The 24787-nt window shown below is 35.9% G+C and overlaps 4 protein-coding genes and 1 non-coding gene across 7 annotated transcripts; 4 read left to right on the top strand and 1 right to left on the bottom strand.

The window, feature by feature from the left end:
* Window positions 1–22: 22 nt before the first annotated feature.
* TRNAW-CCA lies at window positions 23–94 on the top strand. The gene has a single exon. It is a non-coding gene; the product is annotated as a tRNA-Trp (tRNA).
* Window positions 95–452: 358 nt separating this feature from the next.
* LOC122018906 (putative MYST-like histone acetyltransferase 1) lies at window positions 453–8109 on the top strand. 3 transcript variants are annotated; one of them, XR_006121946.1, is made up of 10 exons: window positions 453–806; window positions 2066–2154; window positions 2487–2546; window positions 3102–3314; window positions 4834–4902; window positions 5321–5482; window positions 6512–6605; window positions 7283–7425; window positions 7621–7871; window positions 7967–8109. XR_006121946.1 is itself a non-coding variant. In XM_042576371.1 (10 exons), the coding sequence occupies exons 1-10, from the start codon at window positions 533–535 to the stop codon at window positions 7972–7974; spliced, it is 1311 nt and encodes a 436-aa protein (XP_042432305.1). In that variant the 5' UTR covers window positions 453–532; the 3' UTR covers window positions 7975–8109. The 3 variants fall into 3 exon arrangements, 2 of the variants coding, with proteins under 2 accessions (XP_042432305.1, XP_042432307.1); XM_042576371.1 differs by having other exon boundaries at window positions 7673–7871; XM_042576373.1 differs by having other exon boundaries at window positions 7621–8109.
* A 5170-nt stretch (window positions 8110–13279) lies between these two features.
* On the top strand, window positions 13280–16716 carry LOC122021226 (putative pumilio homolog 8, chloroplastic). Its single transcript, XM_042579318.1, has 5 exons — window positions 13280–14365; window positions 14469–14631; window positions 15708–15871; window positions 16003–16261; window positions 16342–16716. Exons 1-5 carry the CDS (start codon window positions 13371–13373, stop codon window positions 16453–16455), a joined length of 1695 nt encoding a protein of 564 aa, XP_042435252.1. The 5' UTR covers window positions 13280–13370; the 3' UTR covers window positions 16456–16716.
* Window positions 16717–17348: 632 nt separating this feature from the next.
* Window positions 17349–17744, top strand: LOC122019373 (arabinogalactan protein 1-like). The gene has a single exon (XM_042576848.1). It carries the CDS (start codon window positions 17349–17351, stop codon window positions 17742–17744), a length of 396 nt encoding a protein of 131 aa, XP_042432782.1.
* Window positions 17745–18740: 996 nt separating this feature from the next.
* LOC122021182 (SEC12-like protein 2) lies at window positions 18741–24016 on the bottom strand. Its single transcript, XM_042579260.1, has 10 exons — window positions 23639–24016; window positions 23455–23549; window positions 22567–22717; window positions 20757–20848; window positions 20562–20661; window positions 20405–20480; window positions 20196–20316; window positions 19725–19841; window positions 19126–19193; window positions 18741–19055 (listed from the first exon to the last, which is right to left on the bottom strand). Exons 1-10 carry the CDS (start codon window positions 23951–23953, stop codon window positions 18976–18978), a joined length of 1215 nt encoding a protein of 404 aa, XP_042435194.1. The 5' UTR covers window positions 23954–24016; the 3' UTR covers window positions 18741–18975.
* Between the last annotated feature and the right edge of the window lie 771 nt (window positions 24017–24787).

Below are 24787 nucleotides of genomic sequence, written 5' to 3'. Positions count from 1 at the left end.
AAACCGAGAATTGATATCGTTGGGATCCGTGGCGCAATGGTAGCGCGTCTGACTCCAGATCAGAAGGTTGCGTGTTCGATTCACGTCGGGTTCAAATCCCTATTTTCTCGGATTCAATTTTTCGACTCTTTAATCTAATTTTGTTTTTTTTCCTTTTTATTTATGCGAAATCACAGAACAATAACTGCAGTTATTTTGTCATATAAATATAATCATTTGCAAAATCTTTTCCATTTAAAAATTCAACTTGTTACATTATTTTCAATTAAAATTTATGTCACTCTTTTTTTTTAATTTTTCCCTATCTTTTTTCATTCCAAACCTCTCTCTATTCAAAATCATATATTTCTTTTGAAGAAAGTTAATATAATTGTGCTGTTTTAAAGATTTTTTTTCTCCAAAATCTTATATTCGATTATGATTTTAAATGGGTTCATTGACGGCCTATTAAAATTGGCCATTCTTGGCCCAAAAGTGCCGCTCCAGTGAAGACCAGAACCGGAAAGACGGCCGCCCCGACTTGGGCGCGCCCATGGGCTCGATGAAAGAATCGAAGGCGGAGAACGGGGCGGCGGCGCCATCCCCGGCGACGAACGGCGGCGCTGATCCTCCCACGTCCGAAGGGGAAAAGAACACGCCCAAGAGGGGGAGATCGGTGGTGTCCGGGGGGACGCCGCTTGAGGTTGGCACGCGGGTGATGTGCCGGTGGAGGGATCAGAAGCCCCATCCCGTCAAGGTCATCGAGCGTCGAAAGATCCTGTCCGGCGGTCCCAATGACTACGAGTACTATGTTCACTACACCGAGTGTAAGTTCGTCGCTTCCGGCTTTAGATCTGTGTGCTCATCTTGGCTGTTAGGCAGGATTTAGGGTTAGAGCTAATATTAGTGGTTTGTGCCCTGGCCGAGTGCCTTGGTAATTTTGAGATTGATAGGACCCTGCGCCATATCTTCGTGTGAAATCAGAGAAAAGGGGAAACGGTATTTCGAGCGGATCAACCTCTGACAATTAAAGTAATTTGATTAATTAATTTTATGTCTTGCCTCCAAAGGTTGCATAATATTTCTATATATAAATATATGAGTGCCTTATCAACATACGAATATTGATAATAATAAATCAATTAACTCACTCTAGAGGACATATTTTGAAATAGAAAACTTATGATTTCTAATAATAATAAATCTAGCAACTTATTATCAAGGATAATATTTTGAAGAGGTGATTTGAATATGCATATTTGAGGATCGTATCAAATGTTTAGTTTCCCATAAATCCTTAGGAAGTGGGAAAGTGGCAAAGCACGTTTCATTGCTTAGACATATTTGTGAATTGTGGGCATTAATGCTTAAACTTATGTTGTTTCGACTCTAATATGCAATGGTGGCTTTTTGAATGCAAACATTTACATATCCAGGCTTTTTTTTGTTACTTCATTCAGTTTGAGAGCAATTTTACTCTGTTTTATTTGGCATTTTCCAGTACTTATGAGAAATGTTCCGTTTTCTGAAGTTAGACAATATAAAACATTAGTAAATAAGAACCATGCTGTTATAGAATGAATAATGGCCATTTTTTGGTAGAAAACAGATATTATAAGCTTAATTTGTTTTTACCTATTGATATGAATTTTTTGTTCAATTGTATGGCAGTATTTCACGGACTTAGATTGATTGATAATGTATATGATGGTTGAATATTTAAAGTTGAGTTGGGAGTCACTTGAAGAGTTTTGGTGACTAATAGTTTGTTTAATTGGGTGGATCTAACAAATCGTTGGTTTTAAAAAAATTTATCTTTCATTATGATTTTATGATAAATATTATCAGAGATAAATTTACTTGGTAGGTTGTTGTAAAAGTAGATTATGTTTTTCTGTATATAATTTTCGTTTCTACTTGAATCTCATGTCAACAAGTGATTATAACATTTTATCTACAAGCATCATCTGTGATAAATCCTCAGTTGTCATTCTCTTAGTTACAATAAATAATTAACTTGCTGATCACCTTTCCTACTCTCTTTTTATGTAAATAATAATGTTCTTTGAGGCATTTCTTTTGCTAGTCAATAGGAGACTTGATGAATGGGTTAAACTTGAGCAACTTGATCTTGACACTGTGGAGACTGATGTTGATGAGAAAGTGGAAGACAAGGTACATCTCATAGTTTCCATTGTGGATAAGTATACACTGTAAATATTTATTTCCTTGAATTTAAGATACTTATTTGGAGGATGGTTGTTTATTAAATAAATGTAATATTGAATTTTGTGGATATATACTGTTATTCTAGCATTCATAACTAACTGTACTTCATGAAATATTTATTCTCACAGCCTGTAGCTGAGCAAGTAATGCCTGCAGTAATAGTTTACTTATGCACTGTTCCAGTATCTGGTTTGTTAGGTTGCTCTAGCACACCCTTTTGCTGGAAGTGCTTTTACTCGAAATTGTTTTCACAAATTTTTCTACACAATCCTTTTCAGGCAATAAATTTGAAAATGACTCGACATCAGAAAAGAAAGATTGATGAAACACATGTTGAGGTACTCTCACTGAATTCCTTTTAGTTAACTTCTGGTTAAAATTGTGCTTTTTTATTTTTGAAATCTACACTGAGATATAGGGAATTTGGAAATGAATGTATGTGACCATTTTGTTGTACATTCTTGCTGTTTTTCTTTTTCCATTTTGTCGGTGTGGACAATCACAGACTGGAACTATGGGTATCTGAAGGTCAATGCAGTATTTTTAATGGTGCCTTGATCCACACTTTTGCTACTATTGATACTTAACATTACAATGTCTACTCCCAAGAATTGCTATATAGCTATATAACAGTCAATTTCATTTCCTTATTATGATTTGTTTTGTCGATAAAGTTTAAAATTTATTTATGGATTTAACTATAAAGTCACCTTTCATTTTTTTAGTATATAAGAGCTTTTTGACACAGTATGACGGACATACAAGAGATAGACAGTAACCTTTCTTATGGCAAATATGTGAAAACAGAAAAAAGTACCACTTCCTGCTAATTGGATACTTGGATGATGGATTTAATCTAAGTTTCCTTCACTTTTCTCATCTCATTTACTCAGCATGGTCATGAGGAACTTGATGCTGCTAGCTTACGAGAGCATGAAGAGTTTACTAAAGTCAAAAACATTGCAAAAATAGAACTTGGCAGATATGAGATTGATACATGGTACTTTTCTCCTTTTCCACCGGAGTATAGTGACTCTTCAAAACTGTTTTTCTGTGAGTTTTGCCTCAATTTCATGAAACGCAAAGAGCAGCTTCAAAGGCATATGGTGAGCTTCGTCTGACTTCATGATTGTTGGTTATGCTAGTAAACTTAGTTATGTGAACATTGGTAACCTATGATCTACTAAAGTTCATGTTTGCCCAACTGACAATTTTTTTATTGGATATATTACAAATTAATAATTGTTGATTTTTTTTCATTACTATGTGTTGTTTGGATACCTAGCTGGAAGGAACTGCTTTGTCTATGTGTTCTATGATTTGTTGTATTTCTCACCATTAAACTAGTTGACAAATTTTTGGACTGTGCTTATGCAAATATGATAACTGACAAATTTATTGATCATAAATAATGTTAATATGTTCTACTATGCTCTCAGAATGTGTGGTATAGGTATGTTTTTTGGCCTACAACATCTGTATTTCATTAGTTCTTCAACTTGAGTAGGTTATTCTATGTTTTCAACCTATGTTTGTTTGTCTTTACTAGGATTCAAAAGTAGTTTAACGTGCTGAATGAGTTCTGGTATCAAACTATCCTAAAACTAAAAAACTTTTCTGAAATCTGCTTGAGTTCTCTTTGCAAAGCAGTCTCTTGTGCATGTGAGGCTCATCTAACAGATATGAAGTAAAGAAGGGGAAAAACACAGTAGCAATGTATTTGCACATAATTCATGTGATCATGGCAGGTCCTATATGACTTACTTTGTCTTGGTTGATAACAGAATTAGTTAATTAGTCATTTAGGTAAATTTCACATTGATCCATGTTCTTGTCTCTCTTGATACAGTTAACAAATTACATAGACATAGGTAAAATTAGGTCAATAAGAAGACTAGTAAAGAATTGTTGACTAATTGATGTTCTTGTTTATTTATTATTATTGATGCTTGAGCTTTCTTGAAGATCCCTAAATGAAGTTTGTTTCCTATGTTGGTGTTTGGTGTCATTCTATGATGGCTCGAAGTTTCATGAAAAAAAAGAGATGAAATTAGTTTCTTGTGCTAAGGGGGTGATGGTTCCACGGACCAGAAGTTTCATGTAAACTGTTTTAAACTTGACAAGGGCAGAATGTTTGTAAGGTAATGGATTGCTCTTTGTTATATGGATTGTTATGATACTCTTTTGACATTAGTGCTGCATAGATCACTATAAGTAATGTGTGAATCTTTCAGCAGGCATACCAAAAATTAAAGTGGGCTTACTTAAAAAATGAAAAGACTTTGAACTTCCATTCACATTTTTCTAGCTATTATGAGGAAGGTTGTAATATATTGACTGTCATAAAATAATTTCCATGTTTAAGCTGTTGCTAGAGAATCCCTTTTTTGCCTGATGAATTGAGAATGAATGCTCAATTGATTATGTGTGCTTTCAGTGTAGCTACCAATGTGAGTGGTGGGATAAACTAAAACTTATGTTAGTATGCAGCTATGGCTAGTTTTTTGGCTTGCTAATCCATTTGTGGCTGCTTCATTGCTAGTGTTATGTTCAGTATGAAATTTTCTTTTACTTGTTTTAATATATTGTTGCTTGTTTTTGCATGTGCTCTCTCATACTTCATAGAGAAAATGTGACCTTAAGCATCCTCCTGGTGATGAGATATACAGAAGTGGCACCCTTTCTATGTTTGAGGTTAGCTTCATATTCTCGTTGAGTTTATTCCTGTGGACTAGCATAAAATACACATTGTCACTCTCTTATGAGAAACTTTTGAGTGGGTGACTTGCTTGTTAAAGCTAAGCACTTTTGAGTTGCTGGATCAGTTGAGATCTATGGGTGCATGTGTCTGTATAGATCCTGTCCATGGATTTATGGAATGTGCACAAGCTTTGTTTGTATTTGTTACTTCATGGGCCTTCCTTTTTTGTTTATGCCATCACCACTGTCTTTGGCACCGTCATCTAATTTAATGCTCCGAGCACAACCAACTTTGTCATAGAATCCAATTGAATCATTTTCAGAAATTTGACCTGTGTTCACTTTTCTTTATCGATGTTGATTAGGGTGTTGTGAATTATATTTCATTTCTCTAATAGAAACTTTCCCTCAGGTTGATGGCAAGAAGAACAAAGTTTATGGGCAGAATCTTTGCTATTTGGCTAAATTGTTTCTTGACCACAAGACCCTTTACTATGATGTTGACTTATTTCTATTCTATATTCTTTGTGAATGTGATGATCGAGGTTGCCACATGGTTGGTTATTTCTCAAAGGTAAACCTTGATGGGTTTTTCTGTGCCCTTCTTATAATGATGAAATCTCACTTTTTTGACATTTAATGAGCTGCCTTGTGTCATTCAACTTTTACTAATTCATCATATTTTATGATTTTACTTTTCTAACTGATGCACTCCTAGTATAACTTAATTCTTGATTATTATCAAAATTAACAACACCGTGTGATAGAATAGGACATCTTCCAACTCAGTTTTATGTTGCTTTCTGTGTGTTTCCTTTTCTTATTTTATTGCTAATATTATGCATCAGGGGGATTTAATTTTTAATGAAAATCGATTTCTTCTCTTTGTTTATTTTTTTTCATTATCAAATCAACTTTGCTTTTATCTTTTATTTTTTCTGTTTAAAACAATGGACAATGTGGCTACTTCTGTGTAATTTATGCTGGCCTAAATAAGTTATTCCCCCTTGCCAGTTTTTTTAGCTGGAGTCCTGTTCCACATGTCTGAATGAAGATTGAAATCATCAGAGAACAATGTGTATCTCAAGTTGTCTTTCTGACTAGTTAGTTAGTATGAATATTTATTTATAATTGTCTTTGAAAATGATGTTATGCCTAGGAACCAATTAATTTATTCTTACTGTAGATTGATTAGCTAATGTTCTTAAAGTATGTCTCATCAGTTAGTACTCGTTGAGTGATCATTTTAATATTAAGTTGGATAACTTCACAAATAGAAGAATTTCAACTTTTGGTGCAGATAATCTTATCATAAGAAAAGAAGGGGTTGGTTTTCATGAGACACCCTTCCAATGTAACGTTGAGGACATGAGAATCATTTCTCTCCCTTGAGAGGGTTGGTGCCATTGGCTCTCCCTCTGCAATTAGTATGCGTAGTGGATAATTTTTGTTTAGTCCTTAAGAATTTTTGTTAGTTATTTTGCAATGCAAAATCATGTAAACAATATAGTATCTTCATTTTTTTCTTCTTTCTTACTTCCATGAAGTTATTCTTCTTTTACAAATTCATTGTTGTCTATGTTTTCTTTACATCATTATGCAGGAAAAACATTCAGAGGAATCATACAATTTAGCTTGTATTCTCACTCTTCCTCCTTATCAGAGGAAAGGCTATGGGAAATTCCTAATTGCTTTCTGTAAGCTTCTTACAATATCATTAGGCACTTTCCTAATGTCAGCCGAACATTTGTGTGAATCCCCAGAGTAATACTGTTTTAAACTAGTCGCCTTTTGTACATATTTCTAGTGGTTCTGCTGAGTAGAAGTACAATCTTATCATATTTATGACTTTTTCAGTATACTCCATTACACTACTCTGGTCGTCAAGCATTTTTAAGATCCAATGGAAGTTTTGCTATGATAGTTTTTTGGAAGTTTGCATGGATGTGCCTTCAAAGATTCCATTTATTAAGGTGGCATGCTAGTGTCTCTTGAACGACTGTTCATGATGTTGATAGTTTTATTGATTCAAGTTAATCAAATCTTGACCTCTGCACTGGAAACACAAATACAAAACCTGATGCAGGAAAGCATCAAGCGGGAAGCCCAAAATATTTGGAAAGAATGGCTCATTTTTGGTGTTGCACATTTCATATAGGACAGGAATAATTATACTCATTTTGTTGGTCATTTTTTGATTTTTCTGTAGGTTAAACTCCAAATGATATACATTTTTTTTAATCAAAATTTGTTGGCAGTAGGTAACCTACCACCAAGGCAGTTATTTATTGTTAATGCTGTGTGTTTTAGTTATTTTTATATTTTACCATATCAATCATGATTGTTTTAATAAAAAATTATTGAACTTGACCAGCCTATGAACTTTCAAAAAAGGAGGGTAAAGTTGGGACCCCAGAGAGACCCTTATCTGATCTTGGCCTCTTAAGTTATAGAGGGTACTGGACTAGGGTTCTTCTGGACATATTGAAAAAGCACAAGGGCAATATCTCCATTAAGGTAATTGTCGCTGCACAACTGCTCCCCGTCTATGTTATTATTTTTGATCTTTTATTCTCATTATTGGATATATATCGGAAGGATCTTCAAGCATAGCCAGTACACTGCTATTGTTTGAAGTTTGCTATCTAATTAACATTTTCCCCCAAAGAACAACATGATTTTTTTTTTCCTGATTCATTGCTCTTGTGACAGTTCTGTGATGTCGGAAATGTTTATCAAATGCTCAAGTTTGTTCCATCAACAGGAACTCAGCGACATGACTGCCATAAAACCCGACGACATCCTAAGCACTTTACAGACTCTCGACTTGATACAATACAGGAAGGGACAGCATGTTATATGTGCTGACCCGAAGGTCTTGGATCGCCACCTGAAGGCCGCTGGACGAGGAGGCTTGGAGGTGGATGTTATTAAACTGATTTGGACTCCTTACAAAGAACAAGGTTAGTGTTCTCTTGTATGTAATATCAGCAGCTGTAGGTGTGTAGGTGTTCTTAGCACCAAAGATTGATTATGGTGTGCTGTATATCTCTCTCAGGATTTTGATGCTCTTCTACAAGAGTTTCAAGTAACAAGTCAGTTTTATTTCTTTATTTGTTTTCTGTGTTACATTGTATACTCACTTTCATCCTAAAAACGAGTCGACGAGGTAAAGAAAAAACTTCATCATGACTTTGTATACTTTCCAAGAATTCAGTGGCTAAATTTTGGCATCATAAAATGCTGAGTGAGGATGAAGTTAACATTTAGATTTATTTGCATGACGCTCATCTCTCTAAATTTTATTTTTTTAAAAAAAATATTTGTAAAATAAATCATACTAATCTTTTTTGCCTTTAAGAAATACACCAATCATATTCCGCCACGTAGCCTGCAATAGTTATTCACCACGCGTCCTAGATATCGCGACCACTCTGTAGCACTCGGATTTCTGCTAGTAACCTATCCGTTTAAGGGTACGTGGCGTCCGGCAATTCGTCAGATAGGAAGAACTAAGGGTTATATAATAGCTACCTACAGGTCTACGTCAGCAGTGCCGGTGAGCTGAGGGATGGAGTGGGAACAAAAAAATCGATCTTTGATCTGGTTACAATAATCTATTACTTTCACCCAACTTCTTTTTAAAATTATTATTCATTATTTATAGTTTTACAATTCACTTAAAATTATATCATATTAAATAAATATATTTTAAAATATTAAAATTATTATTATTTTTTTAATAATAACAGTTAACTTACACATTTTTTATTTTTTTAACTTAATCCAAATTAAATAAAAATTAAATTGTAAATAAATAAAATAATACAAAATACAAATTCAAACGGTTAAAAAAATAGATAAAAAAATCAAATTATTACCATTTAAAAAAATAAATAATATTATTATTAAAAAAATATTTTTGTTATTAATAATTTACCAGTTTTAATAAATTTTTATTTTAAAATTTATATTTTTTAATAAATAAAATTTTGAAAAAATACAATCATAGTATTGAACCCCATGCCAGTCTTTAACATGTTCAATACTATGAACATAATATTAAACATGTTAATATGAAGGAGTGTCATAACACTTTAACACTCATGGGAGTGTTATAACACCCCCATTAACGGTGCAATGGATGCTCTCAGCGAGTTCCAATCTCCAATCCTTCCTAACTTTTTTTTTTTCCAATCTTCTCCCATTCCAATTCCTTAATGTTCAGATCTGATTTCAGCTTCAAAAGAGGGGTTTTTTTACGTCCCTCAATTTTAGCGAAGCCTTGCTCTTGATCTGTATTTTAGGATTTCTTTTTCAGATCTAGCTGCTAGAAGACATGGTGACCGCCATGGATATGTGCAGTATTTCCCAGTTTGCTCTTCCTCGGATCCAAGCGCTTGAGCCTTTTATTAAAGATGCTTTCGCTTCCTCGTCTTGCTCTTAACTCTAATCTGCCTCAAAACCCAAGCTTTGATCTGTTCCTGCCTCTGGGATCTGGCGTCGAGATGCTTAAATAACAGAGGTTGAATCAGAGTAACTACTTGAGTTAGGGTTGTAAATGAACCAAATGTTCATGAACAAATTTGATATCAGCTTGATAAGAACTTGTTTATGTTCGTTTAATATACACAAAATTGATTAAACAAACAAGCTTGAACAGTTTGTTAAGCTAAACAAACAAATTTGAACACATATGTATTTAGCTCGTTAACGTTGGTGAACAATGTTCACAAATCATATTTATTAATAAAATTCTTTTAAATAATAAAATAAATAAATAAATTTAAATTATTAAGCTCAATAACCAATCAAACAACTAAAAGTTTCAAACAATCAAACATGCTTAAATTGAGAGCTCGATAAAATTTAAATGAACCAAACTCAAGTCAAACTTGAATTGAGAGCCTGATAACATCTAAATGAACTAAACTCAAGTTAAGCTTCAAATAAGCTCAAACTCATAAAAAATAAACCAAGTCAAGCTTGAACACTCATTTCAAAAGCTTAGTTCATTTTAAGCTCGGCTCGGCTCGGCTCGGCTCGGCTCGGTTATCTTATCAAACAAACTTGAACACCCCAAAGTTCAACTCAGCTCGGCTTGTTTGCAATCCTAACTTAAGCTCGATCGGTCTCAATTACCTCTCCCCCGCGCAGATCCATCAGATCCGAACTAGGTTCCAGCAGCAACAAATCAGATCGGTGTCCATCGACCTCTAGATCGAGAGGAACATGACCTTCCTCGACCCTAAGCTGCATCTCATGAAGCACACCGGGTCGCCGCCGAAGCCCACCAAGCTCTTCCACGGCGTCCGCCTGCGGCACTGGGGCAAATGGGTGGCGGAGATCCGCCTCCCCCACAACCCACAAATCCTACATCTCCGAGGAAGAGGAGTCGTCCTCTTCGTCCATACAGCAGCTGGACTCCATCGAGGCACCATGGAAGAAGAATCCAACAGCTTTGTGCCGCGGAAGTATCCTTCGTGGGAGATTGACGGGGACTCCATTCTTTCTTCAGATTAGTATCAGTTAATGGCGCAGTGGTTCCTTCACCTTCATGGCCATTACTACTCTTCAAGCTCCATCCATTCTGTGGATAGGCCAACCTCTTTGTTTGCTACTGTTTTTCATGCAAAACCATGAAAGGCCTGACTTTTTCTTTCTACTTCTCATTGTCTATAGATTTCTAGTTGAAGAATCCATGTACACTTGCTTATTTTCGTTTATACTCCCTCGAATTAATCTCTTCGCAAAATCGGTGTCTAGGGCTTGCCTTGGTGGTGTCTAAATGTATTATCAAAAGGGCTAAATTTTGAAGATATTTTGTACTTCAAAAGGGTTAAATTATGAAGAAGAATGATGAAAAATATATATATTTTGCAGAGAAAAATAATAACTTACCTAATAGCATTTGGTACGGTAAAAATTTATGATAAAACTTATTTTGCACTTTTAATAGCATAATTTCACAATAATATAAATAAATAAAATTAAAGTTCTTAGCCCAAATATCTCACATTTTCTAACACAATTTTTCAAAATTTTAAAATAACAAAATATTTTTACTTTTCTTAAGGTTTGAGTTCACCGGACTTTTCTCAAAAAAAAAAATTGAAAAAAAATATCTTTTTAAAAGAGCATATCTTGGATATACAGTTAGTTTTCCATGTCAAATTAATCTTCGTTGAATCAATGTTCAGTATAACATAAGACGATAACTCTCACTTTAGGACCATAGTAAAATCGGTGTTAGTGTATTTACATTTGTAGTCGATGTCTAATGTATTTATATTTATAGTCAGATGGGATAAAAAGGTTAAACATGAAGAAGGATAAAAAAACATAAATATTATGATAAAACTTATTTTGTATTTTTAGGAAAAAAACTATAGTATAATTTCACAATAATACTAATAGAATAACATATACAATTAAAATTCTTAATCCAAATATTTGAGATCTTGACATTTTCTAACATTATTTTTCAAAATTTTAAAATAATAAAATATTTTCATTTTTTTAAGATAGTATAAAAAAGGAGATAAAATATATGTTATTTTCTCGCTCAAAGGAATTTAAAAAAAATATATCTTTTTAAAAGAGCATACTACAAAGAATATAAAATAAATTTTATATATATATATATATATAATTTATTTTATATTCTTTGTAGAAAAAAATAATATAATTTCACAATAATACAAATTAAATAACATATACAATTAAAGTTTTTAGCTCAAATAATTAGGATCTTAACATATTCTAATAGAATTTTTTAAAATTTTAAAATAACAAAATATTCTCGGCATTAAACTCCTACAAAAGAATTTTAAAAAAATATCTAAAAATATTCTTGGCATTCTCAGTTATATAGTTGTTTTTCTATCGAATTACTATTAAAAAAATTGATAGATGAAATAATAAGGATAAAAAAAATTATGATAAAACTTATTTTGCATTCTTTGTATACAGAAAAATAATAACATAATTTTATAATAATATAATTGAATAATCAATATAATTCAAGTTACCAAATAGGTAGGATCTTAACATTTTCTAACCTAATTTTTCAAAATTTTAAAATAATAAAACATTCTCAATTTTTTTAGGATATGAGGGTTCTTTCTAATGGATTTTTTTTAAAAAAAATTATATCTCAAAATTTAACAAATTAAATAACGTATACAATTACATTTTTATCCCAAATATCTTGGATCTTGACATTTTCTAACAATTTTTTTTTATTTTAAAATAACAAAATATTCTCGGCATTAAACTCCACAAAAGAATTTTAAAAAGTATCTCCAAAATATCTTTTCAAAAGAGCTTATCTAATAGCATTTGGCTAGATTATATAGTTGGTTTCGGTGTCAAATTACTCTTAGCAAAATTGATATGTATTTAGTAAAATTGGTGTCTACTATATTTATATTTGTATTTAGATATAATTAAAAGGTTGAATTTTGAATATTTATATTTGTAGTTAGATTGGATTAAAAGATAAATGGGACAAGAAGGATAAATTGCATTAAAAATAATAACATAATTTTACAATAATATAAATTGAATAATTGATATAATTAAAATTACCAAATATGTAGGATCTCGGATGTGTGTCCTAACATTTTAAAATTTTAAAATTATAAAATATTCTCAATTTTTTAGGATCTGTGCTAGCGTTCTTTTCTCGTGCAAAAAGCTTATCTAATAGCATTTGGCTAGATTATATAGTTGGTTTGATGTTAAAATACTCTTTGCAAAATTTATATGTTGATAATTCTTATACTAGACTATAGTAAAATTAGTGTCTACTATATTTATATTTGTTAGATTAAAAGGTTAAAGATTGAATAAAATCGGTGTCTATGATATTTATAAGATCAAAATGGAATAGGATAAAAAAAAACATAAATGTTATAATAAACTTATTTTGCATTCTTTATATGGAAAAATAATAACTAATTTTACAATAATATAAATTGAATAATTGATATAATTAAAACTAACATATATGTAGGATCTTAGATATTGACTGTCTAATTTTTAAAATTTAAAAATTATAAAATATTCTGAATTTTTTAGGATCGCGTTATTTTCTCGTGCAATTTTTTTAAAAAATTATATCTCAAAAATCTTTTTTAAGGAAGCGTATCTTATCAAGTTACCGCTACCGCGGCCCATAACAGACAAATATTGAGTGCCGAGTCTGAGAAAGAAAAGAGAGCGGTGACTCACCGCTGCCACAAGCGTGCCTCGTCTGAGCGGAGCCGTCTGCGGTACTGGGCTCGCCCTCTTCGCATTCCTCTATATAAAGCCCCCTTCTATCGTCTTCTTGCTCCACACTCTTCTTCTTCGCCTCCGCGAAGTCCCGTGCCACAAATCCTGGTCGTCGAACCCTAATCCTCCTCTTATCCCGTTTCTTTCCTGATTCTGCCAGACTCTTGGAGGAGCGAGACGTGATAATGGGAAAGAGAGCGGAGGAGCTCGATATCGATAATCTATTGGATGAGATTCCCCATCTTCGTCATCGTGGTGTCCTCGATAGACCCGACGGTGCCGGTTTCATCATCGCCGATGAGCAGCCGACGTCGGTCCTCCATGGGGGTGGCGGCGGGTGTATCTGGTCTGAGGGGGTTCCGAGCTCGTTAGCGGAGCGTTCGCTTCCGTTGGAGGAGACCCTCCTGCTCCAGAACCTTCGCAATGTCCGTCTCGGCGCCGACCGAAACGGACCGATCGATCGTTCCCTGCCCCATGCCAACCATCACCGAGTCGGTTGTTTGTTTGGGTCTTCGCTCGACTCTTTTGGACGGGATTCTTTGGTAAATGCGAATGGGAACGCGTCTCTGCCTCAAATCCGGCAGCGTTATCCTGGAGTTGTAAACTTGTTTGGGAATCCCTCTTTTGGAACAAGAGAGTTGAAAATTGGTCAAGTTTCGCGACCAAATACCCCTTTCCAGGGAAACGATTCTGGCAATTTTAGTCAATCTGAGAATGGGTCTTATCCAATATCTGATATGTTATTTCACTCACAGATGATTAGAGGAGAACCTTTCTTGGTTTCTGGCGATCAGCTAGTGACAATGGCACGGAAGATCTCTAAGGGAGGCTCAATTCCTCGGCAATTGGGGGGGCTTCATTCCCCAAGGAACCAAAGGATTGTTCAGGGAACCATTACAAAGTGTCTCAGCTTTATGAGTAAAGAACAAATATATTGCCTTGCTAAAGACCAGCACGGATGCCGGTTATTGCAGCAGCAGCTTGATGAAGGAAAGGATCAGGTTGATACAATTTTCAATGGCATCATTGAACGTGCAGTCGATCTCATGGTCGATCCCTCCGCAAACTATCTCATGCAGAAACTACTCGGAAAATGCAGTGAAGAACAGAAGATGGCGATCCTGCTCATGCTTAGCAAAGATCCTGCTAATCTTATAGCAATCTCCCTCAACACTCATGGGTGAGTAGTACCTTTCTGTTTGCCTTCTCTTAGAATTCATGCTACAATCTGACTACTAGTATTGATTTATTTTTCCAATGAAACAATTGCATTTATTTCTCAGAACAAGGACAGTGCAGAAATTAATAGAGACAGTGAAAACTAAGCAACATATTTCGTTGGTTATATCAACCCTTAGACTTGGGTTTCTCGATCTCATTAAGGACTTAAATGGCAGTCATGTCCTTCAACGTTGCTTGGAGAGTTTCACAGCTGAAGACAATAAGGTAGCAAAGTTCCTAATTGAGGAAACCATTTCTGTTCTGAGTTACAAGAACATTTATGTTCTATCACATTGTTTTATTATTTTCTTTTGAAGTATTATTTCTGAATTCTTTCATTTTCTATTCTTTACTTCCATTTCTATTCTTTATTTCTGCAATGGCTAAGCTGATTGATTCGGTAAGTGTTTACCACGTACTTTAGAAAGACTAGAAAGTTATAAATGATCTCTGACTGTTTAGTTTCATATAGTTTTAGCTTCCAGTGTCACTTAGAATATAAAGTTTTGACTTGTTCTTGTTATTGACACGTTAGGACTGTGAAATAAGAAAGAAATAATAGTGTGTTAGATGGCATTACTGTGAGCCAGAAAAATATTTAGGGCATTTATAGAAATAATTCAAGCTAAATCAAAACCTAAATCGAACAACAATGGAAGATTGTACATAATCTCTTTGCCACCTTTCTCAAATTGAAGGTGCGATAGCTTAAGCTTCTAGTGAACTAAAAGAGCATGACTAATTATTGAAAAGCTTAATTGAATGACCTATCTAAACTAGGTTGCTTTGTACTAATTTCGAAATTATGAGGCATGCAAGGATCTCAGCCTTGGCATAGCAACAATTGGCAATGATTATCTATATGCAACACTGTCCCATGAGGGTCGATGATGGTTCTAAATATTATGTAAAGTAAGATGATTAAAGGATAGTTCTTTATTCATCATGTTAAAGTTTCATACATGATACACCTTCAATTAAATTTGTTATAATATGTTAGCAGGAAAATATTAGAGGCGAATTGGGAAATAGTTGGAGATGAATCACAATGAAATTGGTGCAAAATGGCATGAGAATTTAACCAATTTCTTTGCTTTTGCAACTTCGACGAATTGTTTTTGGTGATGTGCGTCTTTTGACTATTTATCTTTTAAATTTTAAATACACTTCTTCTACGCATTGAATTTGCTCTATGCCGCATCTAAATCTCTTAAGCTCTCTTCATTTGACAGAACAGTTTGCTAAATCCTTCTTTTACCCTTCCTGTCTTTTCTTATACAAAATTTAAATCTGTGTGGCAGTTCATTTTCGATGGTGCTGTAATCTACTGTGTCGACATTGCTACTCATCGACATGGATGTTGTGTATTACAAAAATGTATACGAGAGTTCACTGGCAAACATCAGGAAAAATTGGTAGCAGCGATCGCTGCTAATGGCTTTAAACTTGCTCAAGATCCCTACGGGTGTCCATTTCTTTGCTTCACTATCCCGAGATTCTCTTCTTGTTTCTGCTTCTGCTTCTGCTTCTGCTTCTGCTTCTGCTTTTAGATTCAGTTTGATGCCAAGCTTTTTCTTGACCCCTTGTATATTTCAGAAACTACGTAGTCCAGGCGATTCTTGAATTGGAGAAGCCCTTTGCAAATGCTATTCTGGCATCTCAATTTCAAGGGAAATACGTGGAACTCTCCACGCAAAAGTACAGCAGCAATGTGGTGGAGAGTTGCTTCTTGCACTTCCCCAAAGACTTTCCGGCCACCATTATAAGTGAATTCCTTGCTGTTCCTCACTTCGGCCAGTTCCTGCAGCACCCGTATGCCAACTATCCGATCCAACGAGCTCTCGAATATTCAAAGGTAGTTACTTAGAACCTTGCCAAACTAAACTAGTCTCTGCATTTCAAAGATCAGAAACACACGGTCTCTTTCTATTGCAGGGTCAGCCTCGAATGGCACTAGAGAAAGCCATTCGTCCTTTGGCAGCAACCCTGAAAACCAACCCTCACTGCAGGCAGATATTCTCCAAACTGCTATCCAAGAAGTTTGTATGATGAAAACCAACCCTTCACTTCGAGGACGGAGGAGTTTTTGTTGTACAATTAGCCACAAACTAAACGTAATTTAGTTATGGTATCTTTTCTTATTTATCTTTTTAACTTCTCCGGTTCTAGCTAGCGTTCTGTTGTCATTATGTCCCTGTCCAATTTCGCCCACCCTACAAATTTTGTTGTACAGTGCAATAGTTAGCATTAAGAACAGCTAGAAAGTTTGTTTTTTTTTTTCCCTAGTTCCAGCAGGATTTTCTGTGTGCTCTGAATACTTTCCCATCAATATATAATGATAATTGGTTCATTAATGAATGACTCCCATCAATACTATTTTAGATTACAATAAAACTGAATAAGTCCTCGTAAATATATGGGATTGTCCGGACAGGGTTTCACCCCTGCCACCAGACTCCCAGGATGAACCCATGTGCCGCCCAACTGCACCACATGTACATCTATAATTTTAACGTGTATCTAATTATTTCTTTTCGATTTTAAGTAAATAAAAAACGAAACCGATAATTTGGTTGCGTTCCTCCCCACCCCCACCGAATCCCACTAGTAACGCAACGAGCTGTTTCATCCGTCCGATCGTGATCTGACGGCCACCGTTTTCTTGTTTCTTTAAGGAAATAATTAAAACATCAATAAGAACATGAAAAACTTTTAACTGCACACGCTTTCGGTCCGACGGCTGGCGGGGACTTTGCGCTGAGCTGTAGCGGTTCGAAAAAGGAAAGAAACGGTTTCCTTTTTGTTTTTCCTTAATTTCCTTCGCTTTCCCGTGGCTATATAAATCGTCCTTCTCTCTTTCTTCCCTTCCCACTGCGAGCCCTAGTCCCGATCGCGACTCTCGCTGCCCGATCTATTTCGCCGTCGATCTCGCGGCGGTCGCCATGGCTTCCGCCTTCGCCGTCCTTCGCTTCTGCCTGATGGCGCTCCTCGCCGTGGCGTGCTCCGCCCAGGGACCCAGCCCCGCTCCTACTCGGCCTCCGGCCGCGGCACCCGCGAGGCCCCCGACCGTCGCCCCCGTCTCCCCTCCCCCGGCCCCGACTATGGCGCCAGCCTCATCTCCGCCGTCCGTGGCCCCGGCGCGATCGCCCTCCTCCGAGGCCCCGGCCGCGGTCCCAGTCTCCTCCCCTCCCGCCCCTCCTCACTCCGAAGGGCCCTCCTCTACTGCCGGCCCGCCCGCCGAGCCCCCCAGCTCACCTCCCGACAACGGCGCCGCCTCGGCTGCCGTCAGCTGGATCTCCGTGGCCGGCGCGGTGTGGATCGCCGCCGCGGCGCTCTAGAGATCTGCGTCTGCGTCCCAATTTCTACATTGATTCCTTTCCTTAATCTGGCGCTTTATAAATTTCGATCATTGTATTTGTAATTTTCTTACTTTTTTTTTTTTTGGTGCGATAGCGAACTGTTTCTTTATTTTCGGATCTCCATTTTAGTTTACCTTTTGTTATTTATTTTACGATTTCGTCCCTCGTTTTCTCTGGAGCTTCGCCTTCGAATGGTAAATTCGGTTATTTGAATCTAGATAAGGACGCGTGTCTTCGTCGTCGTCGTCGTCGTCGTGGTGAAGTACTGGAAACCAGCTGTGATACTAGACGCCGGTTCGACGTCGCCGGTTATCGACGTCATGCCGTGTCATGGGATGGCATCAAATTCGGGATCGGCTAAAATTCTTTATAATGGTATATTTTAAGAAAGAATGATATAGAATTAAAATATAACTAATAAATTAGGTCAATGACAAGACTAGAGATGGCTCCAACTTTTCAAATAAATTTCTTACTTTTATAACAAAGGACGGACTGCCTTATGATAAAAGTTATAAGAACGGACTGCCTAATAATACGAGCAGGTATCTCTTGTTCGTAAATTATAAAATAAAAGAGGGTTCATTTAGATTGATCTATTTTAAGTTTTATCATTTAAATAGATAGAATTCAACATAATCCATCAATCACAATAAATAAATTCACAGTAAATTCATAATTTATGTACCAGATGATCCCGTCTCCTTATGAATTATGATGACTGTGTGAATCCCTTGTGGGTTGGCACATACTAGTAAAATATCTTATTAGATGTACTAGGGCAATATTCTCAAAATCACTGTAGAGATGGAAATGGGAGTACCTCTCAGCTTCTTGGATATTGTTGGAAAGGGAGCACAAAATGAATTAAATAAACTTCGATGTAAATTTATTTAAAATTGATCCTGCATAATTTATTTATAACTTATTTTATCAAATAAATTGTATTATATTACTTTAATTGAACTTACCGGATTACGAGTCGAAAATTTAATATATTTATTGTTTATTTGAGAAGCTATTTTTTAAAAAGCACTTTCTATAAAAAAAATAAATGTTTTTTTTTCAAATAAATTGAACCGACCACCCGGTTCAACTAATTTATCCAAAACTTTTTAGATAGCACACTTCGTCCCCCTGCTAAGGGCATTTTAATGCTTAAACGAAGACTCAAAGTCACACCCACAGTTCCCGAGCATGGTAGAATTCTTTAAAGCATTTCTTTCAACCTCAAGTAGTAGGCGAGAATAGCCAGTATGATCACCAGTAGCAAAACCCAGGTGTTGAATCCTGTCGTCATTGTATTTGCACTTAATAGACTTCAAAATTAAATTCCGAAGAAAATAACAGAAGTGCTTACCATCCCCCTTTTGCCTTTCAATCACTGTGACTCGAGCATTTGAGTCGAAAGATGCAGAGATCAATGCCCTGCACATGAAAGAACTAGTGACTCAAGAATTTTATTTTCTTGTCGGCACGCAAAAGCCACTATTTTAGCAGAACTGCCTCTGCACTTATTGTATCATTAGGCTACTTAGAAGTATCGGTTTGACCTAAAGTTCCACTAGCATGAGGAGCAAGTTCCTCACCTTGGCAAACAGACTCACTGCAGGAGCCACATAAATACTAGGCAATAGCGACAGACCTCTATTACCCTATATCCGTTCAAATTCCCTCCATATCTTCATCCCCAGACCTAGCCAACTTGACCCACCTTCAAAAAACATAAATAAAAATCAGGTCAGACCACTCTGCTTCCTTCGCTAAGATTCTGTTCTAATGACCTAATGATAGTCCCCAAGCTTCTATTTCAATTTGGGGAAAGAGGGGCCGGATAGTGTGTATTACATGAAAGGGTGCGATGCGCAAAGATAATTCAGCTAAAACAGGGACTTGGGCAGTATTTTTGCTCTACCTTCTTACAGGCCAGAAATTTAGAACAAGGAGAGATTTAGTGACCTTGAATCTTGTGAGAAAGCCAAGGCGGTAACAGCTCCAAGGTGTGCCTTTTTAACAGTTAATTGTGCCTGCAAGTCTGAGGATCTTACGATGGTAACATCCCCATCCAGGTTCCCACTGCAAGATGAGTGAAAAGTTATTATAGCTAGGACAAAAATTGAGGACCAATTCTCATACTTATCTTAAAGAAGAAAAAAAATTGTGATTTTGATTGGGAGTCTATACCACTTTCAATATAAGATACATGGAAGGCCTCACATGTTCAGTTGACGATTATAAGTAATGAGATTAACAGATTGCCAGTAAGCATAGGCACTATTGGAAAATCTCATATAAAATGCAAAAATAATACAAGTATAAGATTCTCAATCATCATAAGATTATTCAATTATTTCAAGGCATTAACAAACAGTCAAAAGATGCTACTAGCATAATTATCCTTGCAAATGTAGGAGAGCTTTAGTCACTTACATGGCTAGGTGTTTACCATCCATTGACACATTAAATGCTGAAATAGGCTCGCGGGAAACATTCTTTGTGCCAATTCTCTTCCAGGAAAGGGAATCCCAAAAAATAATCTTTGCTTGATTACCTACAGAGAAACATCCAAGTGAGTTTAAATCTTAAAATCGTAGGAACAACAGGGACGTGAAAGCGAGAAACATAAAAAATAACAGCACCATTCATTGTGGTCACATATAAGACTTGGTTATCGGCCATAATCCGAGAAAACCTACAGAAACCAAAATTTTCACCCTGGAAACAAAGTATTTTGGAGTCATAGTTACAAGGGAAGTTGAGACTCCGCAATAAATAATCAATTAAGAGGCTTCTTACACTTTCTCTTGCCAAACTGGCGGTGACAGTTGATGATGTCAAATCCCAAACTTTGCACGGACCACTACTGCCCAGTGATACCAGAAACTTACCATTGGAACTGCAGAGTATTTTGAAAATTTTATTTAATAAAAAAGAGTAATTAGAAATCAAATGCTATTGATTTAATTAGAGTGTAACAAGCTATCCATCCACCTAAAGTCCAGATCCTTCACAGTCGTGTGAGCATCACTTTGATCAAGAATATTCTCCATACTTGGCCACTTGAAGACTCTTAGATGTCCATCCTGCAAGCGGCAAGAACACAAATTAAAGCAAGTTGTTCAGACAAAACAATATGAATAGACAGCAAGTTAATTTAAGGAATCGAGATCAAAGTGTGCTTTACTAAATAAATAGATAGGCATCAAAAAATAACACATGTTTACGTAGCAAAATTTAGAGATTGAATAGAAAACGAAAAAGTGTAATGCAGCACGAGGAACAATAATCCCACATAGAGAACTACATAAAAGGACTCTATTTAACTTGGAATAAATCTCCTATTTCTAAACAAGATGTCAACAGAAAAAGTTACAAAGTTTAACTCTCAAAAATTAAATTCCTAATTGCATTGGCTATACCAAGAAAATTGGACAATACAACAGATTATTGGCATCTTTCTTTAACCAATTTTCAAGTGTAGGGAGCAATTGCTTCACCAACTCTGATTAGCATGTTTGCTTCGTTATCATTCCTTGATCATCGATTTCAATGAGTGAGATATTATTGTATCTTCTTTCTCCTTCAAGTTCTTAGAGAACTAAACCTTGACTTCGTTAGCATCTTTCTTTTCACTAGTCTCTCCCAATAAATAAGAAAATGTTGCGATCAATGATAGGGTAAGGATGGTGTCTGCATCTCATGTATCTCTTTTTTGGCCATGAGTTTTCAGATATAATGCAGAGGATAAAACACTGACACCAATACTGAAGAAGTGTGACCCAAGAGGAATGACCTACTTATTCAAGAATGCACATTGAATTTCCAGTGGTAGACCCATAATCAAAAAAATTTTGTGAGTGATCTAGAAGAAATGAACCAAAACATAGGGAAAAATTAGGATAGTGATTGGATGCAATCTACCTAATGCTAGATGCAGAGGTGGATACAAGCATCAGAATTTGTCATATAATAAAAAATGGATGTTACTATTATCTCTCCACTTCCTCCTTCCATAGAAAAGCTCAAGAAGAAAAAGATAAGAAGCTACTATGAGAATGTAGCCAGAAATCCATAACAAGGTCATATTCAAATATAATAGATCTCACCACACAAACAATGGGTTAATTAATGTGAAGGAAATATGACCTTTAAAAGGCGTGAGAAGGCTTACCACAATAATTAAAATAACAGTAACATATGGGGCCAAATATAATGAGTTGATGTGGATATGAATACATGATATCTTATAGGCATATTGATGCATATCAAACTGAAAAATCAGGGTGTGACAGACCCAGCACAGCAAATCCTAAACATGCACCCAAAGTCACACGAGTGGATAAACAATGAAATTACTATATTATGTTAGTCCATTCCATATATAAGATGAGACAACTAGACAAGATACATTGTGAAACTTTATTCCCTTAGAACAAGGACATTTTTGCAGTGGAATCATCATGACACCTACTTTTCTTATCTCTTTTTTCCTAGTCAATTTTATATTTGTAAACTTAGTATATTTTATTGGTGTCGTCAAATGCTAACAAGTGATATGAAATCACAATCATCATCATGGCCTTTATCATTCTAATTGGAGAATGGAATCCTATCCATTTTGTTGTCTATATATAAAGATTTATGAGCAAACAGTAACTAACAAAATAAAAGTCTACAGTTAAGTGCTAAAATAAATACATTGTAGATATAACATCAAATGTGTAACGCGTTGCTACATTGTAAATAGCTAACATGATGAATTAACTAATATAAACAAATAAACATATAGAAATTTATCTACCTCGGCACCGGTAGCAAGTATAGAACCGTCAAAATTGAAGGCCAATGCTAATTGCTGTCCAACATCTTCTAGTTGCACTAATTTCTTTGCTGAAGTTTTCAAGTTTAGTTTATTGGATTCTTTTTTTTCTGGAATATCCCACTCAAACAATCTAGAAGAAAAGGTAAAATATTTATAATAATAGTTATAACTGATGAGTCAAATCATTCAGCATAAAGAAACACTTGCCAAACTTCAGGTCAAACAAAAGCAAACCAGTGTACTGGGTTCATAACCACAGGCAAATTGAAAGATCAAATTCTAAATATTGAAAACATACGTAAAGTTTGTACATATAAGCATCTCAAAGAGACAGTTTGCTAAGTAAAAATTAAACAGTTCAAAGGTATTAGAAAAAGGAAGGGAAAAAACAGTGAATATAAAATTCTAGTTCAACTTGTTAAAGTCAAATACATGACAGGTACTAAATCAAAATAATAAAAACTTCATCTCAGAGCATGTTTATTTGCAATTAATTCAAAGTGCAACACTAGAAGGAAATCCTTTTCTCAGAAATCCAAATATTCTGTTGGTAAAACATGGTGAAATTGTGATTGCTATGTGCAAATTCCTGGTCAAATTAGAGCATAATAACATGGACTAAAATACAGAATCATAATAAGTTAAAAAAAAATCAAAATATATATTCCGTAGAGAAATTTGAGCCCAGAATCCCTAGACAATTTTGCTTAATAGATTTCATACAACCATGTAAAACAAAAAAATTGTCAGAAAATTATCTGGCAATGAATTAACAAAACAAGTTTCAATTCGTTATCAGACACGGGATTACCAAGCACAGAATTGTCAGGAAAAAAATGGAGGATCTAAAGGACAGAGGCTACAAACCTGCAACTCTTCGTAAACGAGCAGACCACACCGTCTCCTCCAGGATGCACGGCCATCCTATAAGGCGCATCCATATCAGTTCCCAATCTGCATACCTACACACACCACAGAAGCGCCTCTCACATGGAAACTAGATAAATCTGCACGTAAATATGAAACCAAATGGCGCTAAAGAGGGTTTTACCGGCGTCTCTGAGAGGGATCGCGAGGCGAAGTCGAACTCGGCGACGAGGAGGGCATTGGGAACCCCGCTCCGGCTGTCTCCGCCGCCTCCTCCGAGCGCAACCAAGATCCGGTTGGGATCGTGAGTTTGCGCCAAAGAAGCCGACCCTCCTCCTCCTCCTTGACCTTCTTTCTCCTCCCCTTCTGCTGGGGCGTCTCCCTCGGCCGACGCTGCGGCGGAAGTCGAGACGCGGTCAAGGGGAACCCAAGAGGCGCAGAAGATGGGGAAGCCGTAGGTCTTTGAGCAAGGGATCTCACGCTGTCGCCCCCTCGCCATGGCTGCTGCCCTCCTCCTAGCTTTGGATCGATCTACTGCGACTCGTTTGATTTATTGGGCCAGGAATAAGAATCAATTTCCCTTAAATCTAACAGTTAGAAAATGAAAACTCTTTAAAATGATGAAATAAAAAATATATTTGCTAAAAAAAAAAACAGATTTATTTGTTGATTTAAATGGATGAATTATCCTTAAAATGAAAATCAACTCTTCTTCGTTTTTCAAACTATGTTAGGAAACACTTTATTTAATAATAAACTAATTAATAAGAAAAAAAAAAAGAAACATATCTTTTTTACTTAGTTTACAATTAGGAGATGACTAATCTAAGACGTTAAAAATTTACTATCAAATCTTCTTCTAACGGAGAAGCCTCTTACAGCAATTTAAGCACTAGATTACAAAATCAAACAGAAAGAAGATCATTTTCAAGTGTTGTACCGAACTACTGAGACCAGGACTCTATTTATAGCCTGTTGGTCGGATCTGACCATTTGCTAACGTGGCAGCTTCGGGTGCATGGGTGTAGATAAAACTTTATCCATGATGTAAAACGATGCACAACAGATAAAATTTAAGTGGTCGGGCGCCTGGAACAGCTCCGGGCGACCGGATCGTGTTGACGAGTCACCAAACAGGGCACATCGAGGACACGCCCTAGGCTGTACCTAGGGGGTCTAGGCGCCTCGATAGTCAACATCTCGTTAACTGTCCGGTTCTCCTCCATTCCGGCTCCATTCGCTTAAGTGATTTCGATCATCCGGAATAGAGCTCACCCGAATCCATTTTCCGACCTTCTCCTCGAGCAAACTTCCGCTCCGACTTCTCATAACT

The sequence above is a fragment of the Zingiber officinale genome, chromosome 9A (genome assembly GCF_018446385.1).
Source record: "Zingiber officinale cultivar Zhangliang chromosome 9A, Zo_v1.1, whole genome shotgun sequence".
Taxonomy (NCBI): domain Eukaryota; kingdom Viridiplantae; phylum Streptophyta; class Magnoliopsida; order Zingiberales; family Zingiberaceae; genus Zingiber; species Zingiber officinale.
The sequence above is the reverse complement of the archived record's forward strand: the minus strand, read 5'-3'. Positions and strand labels throughout refer to the sequence as shown.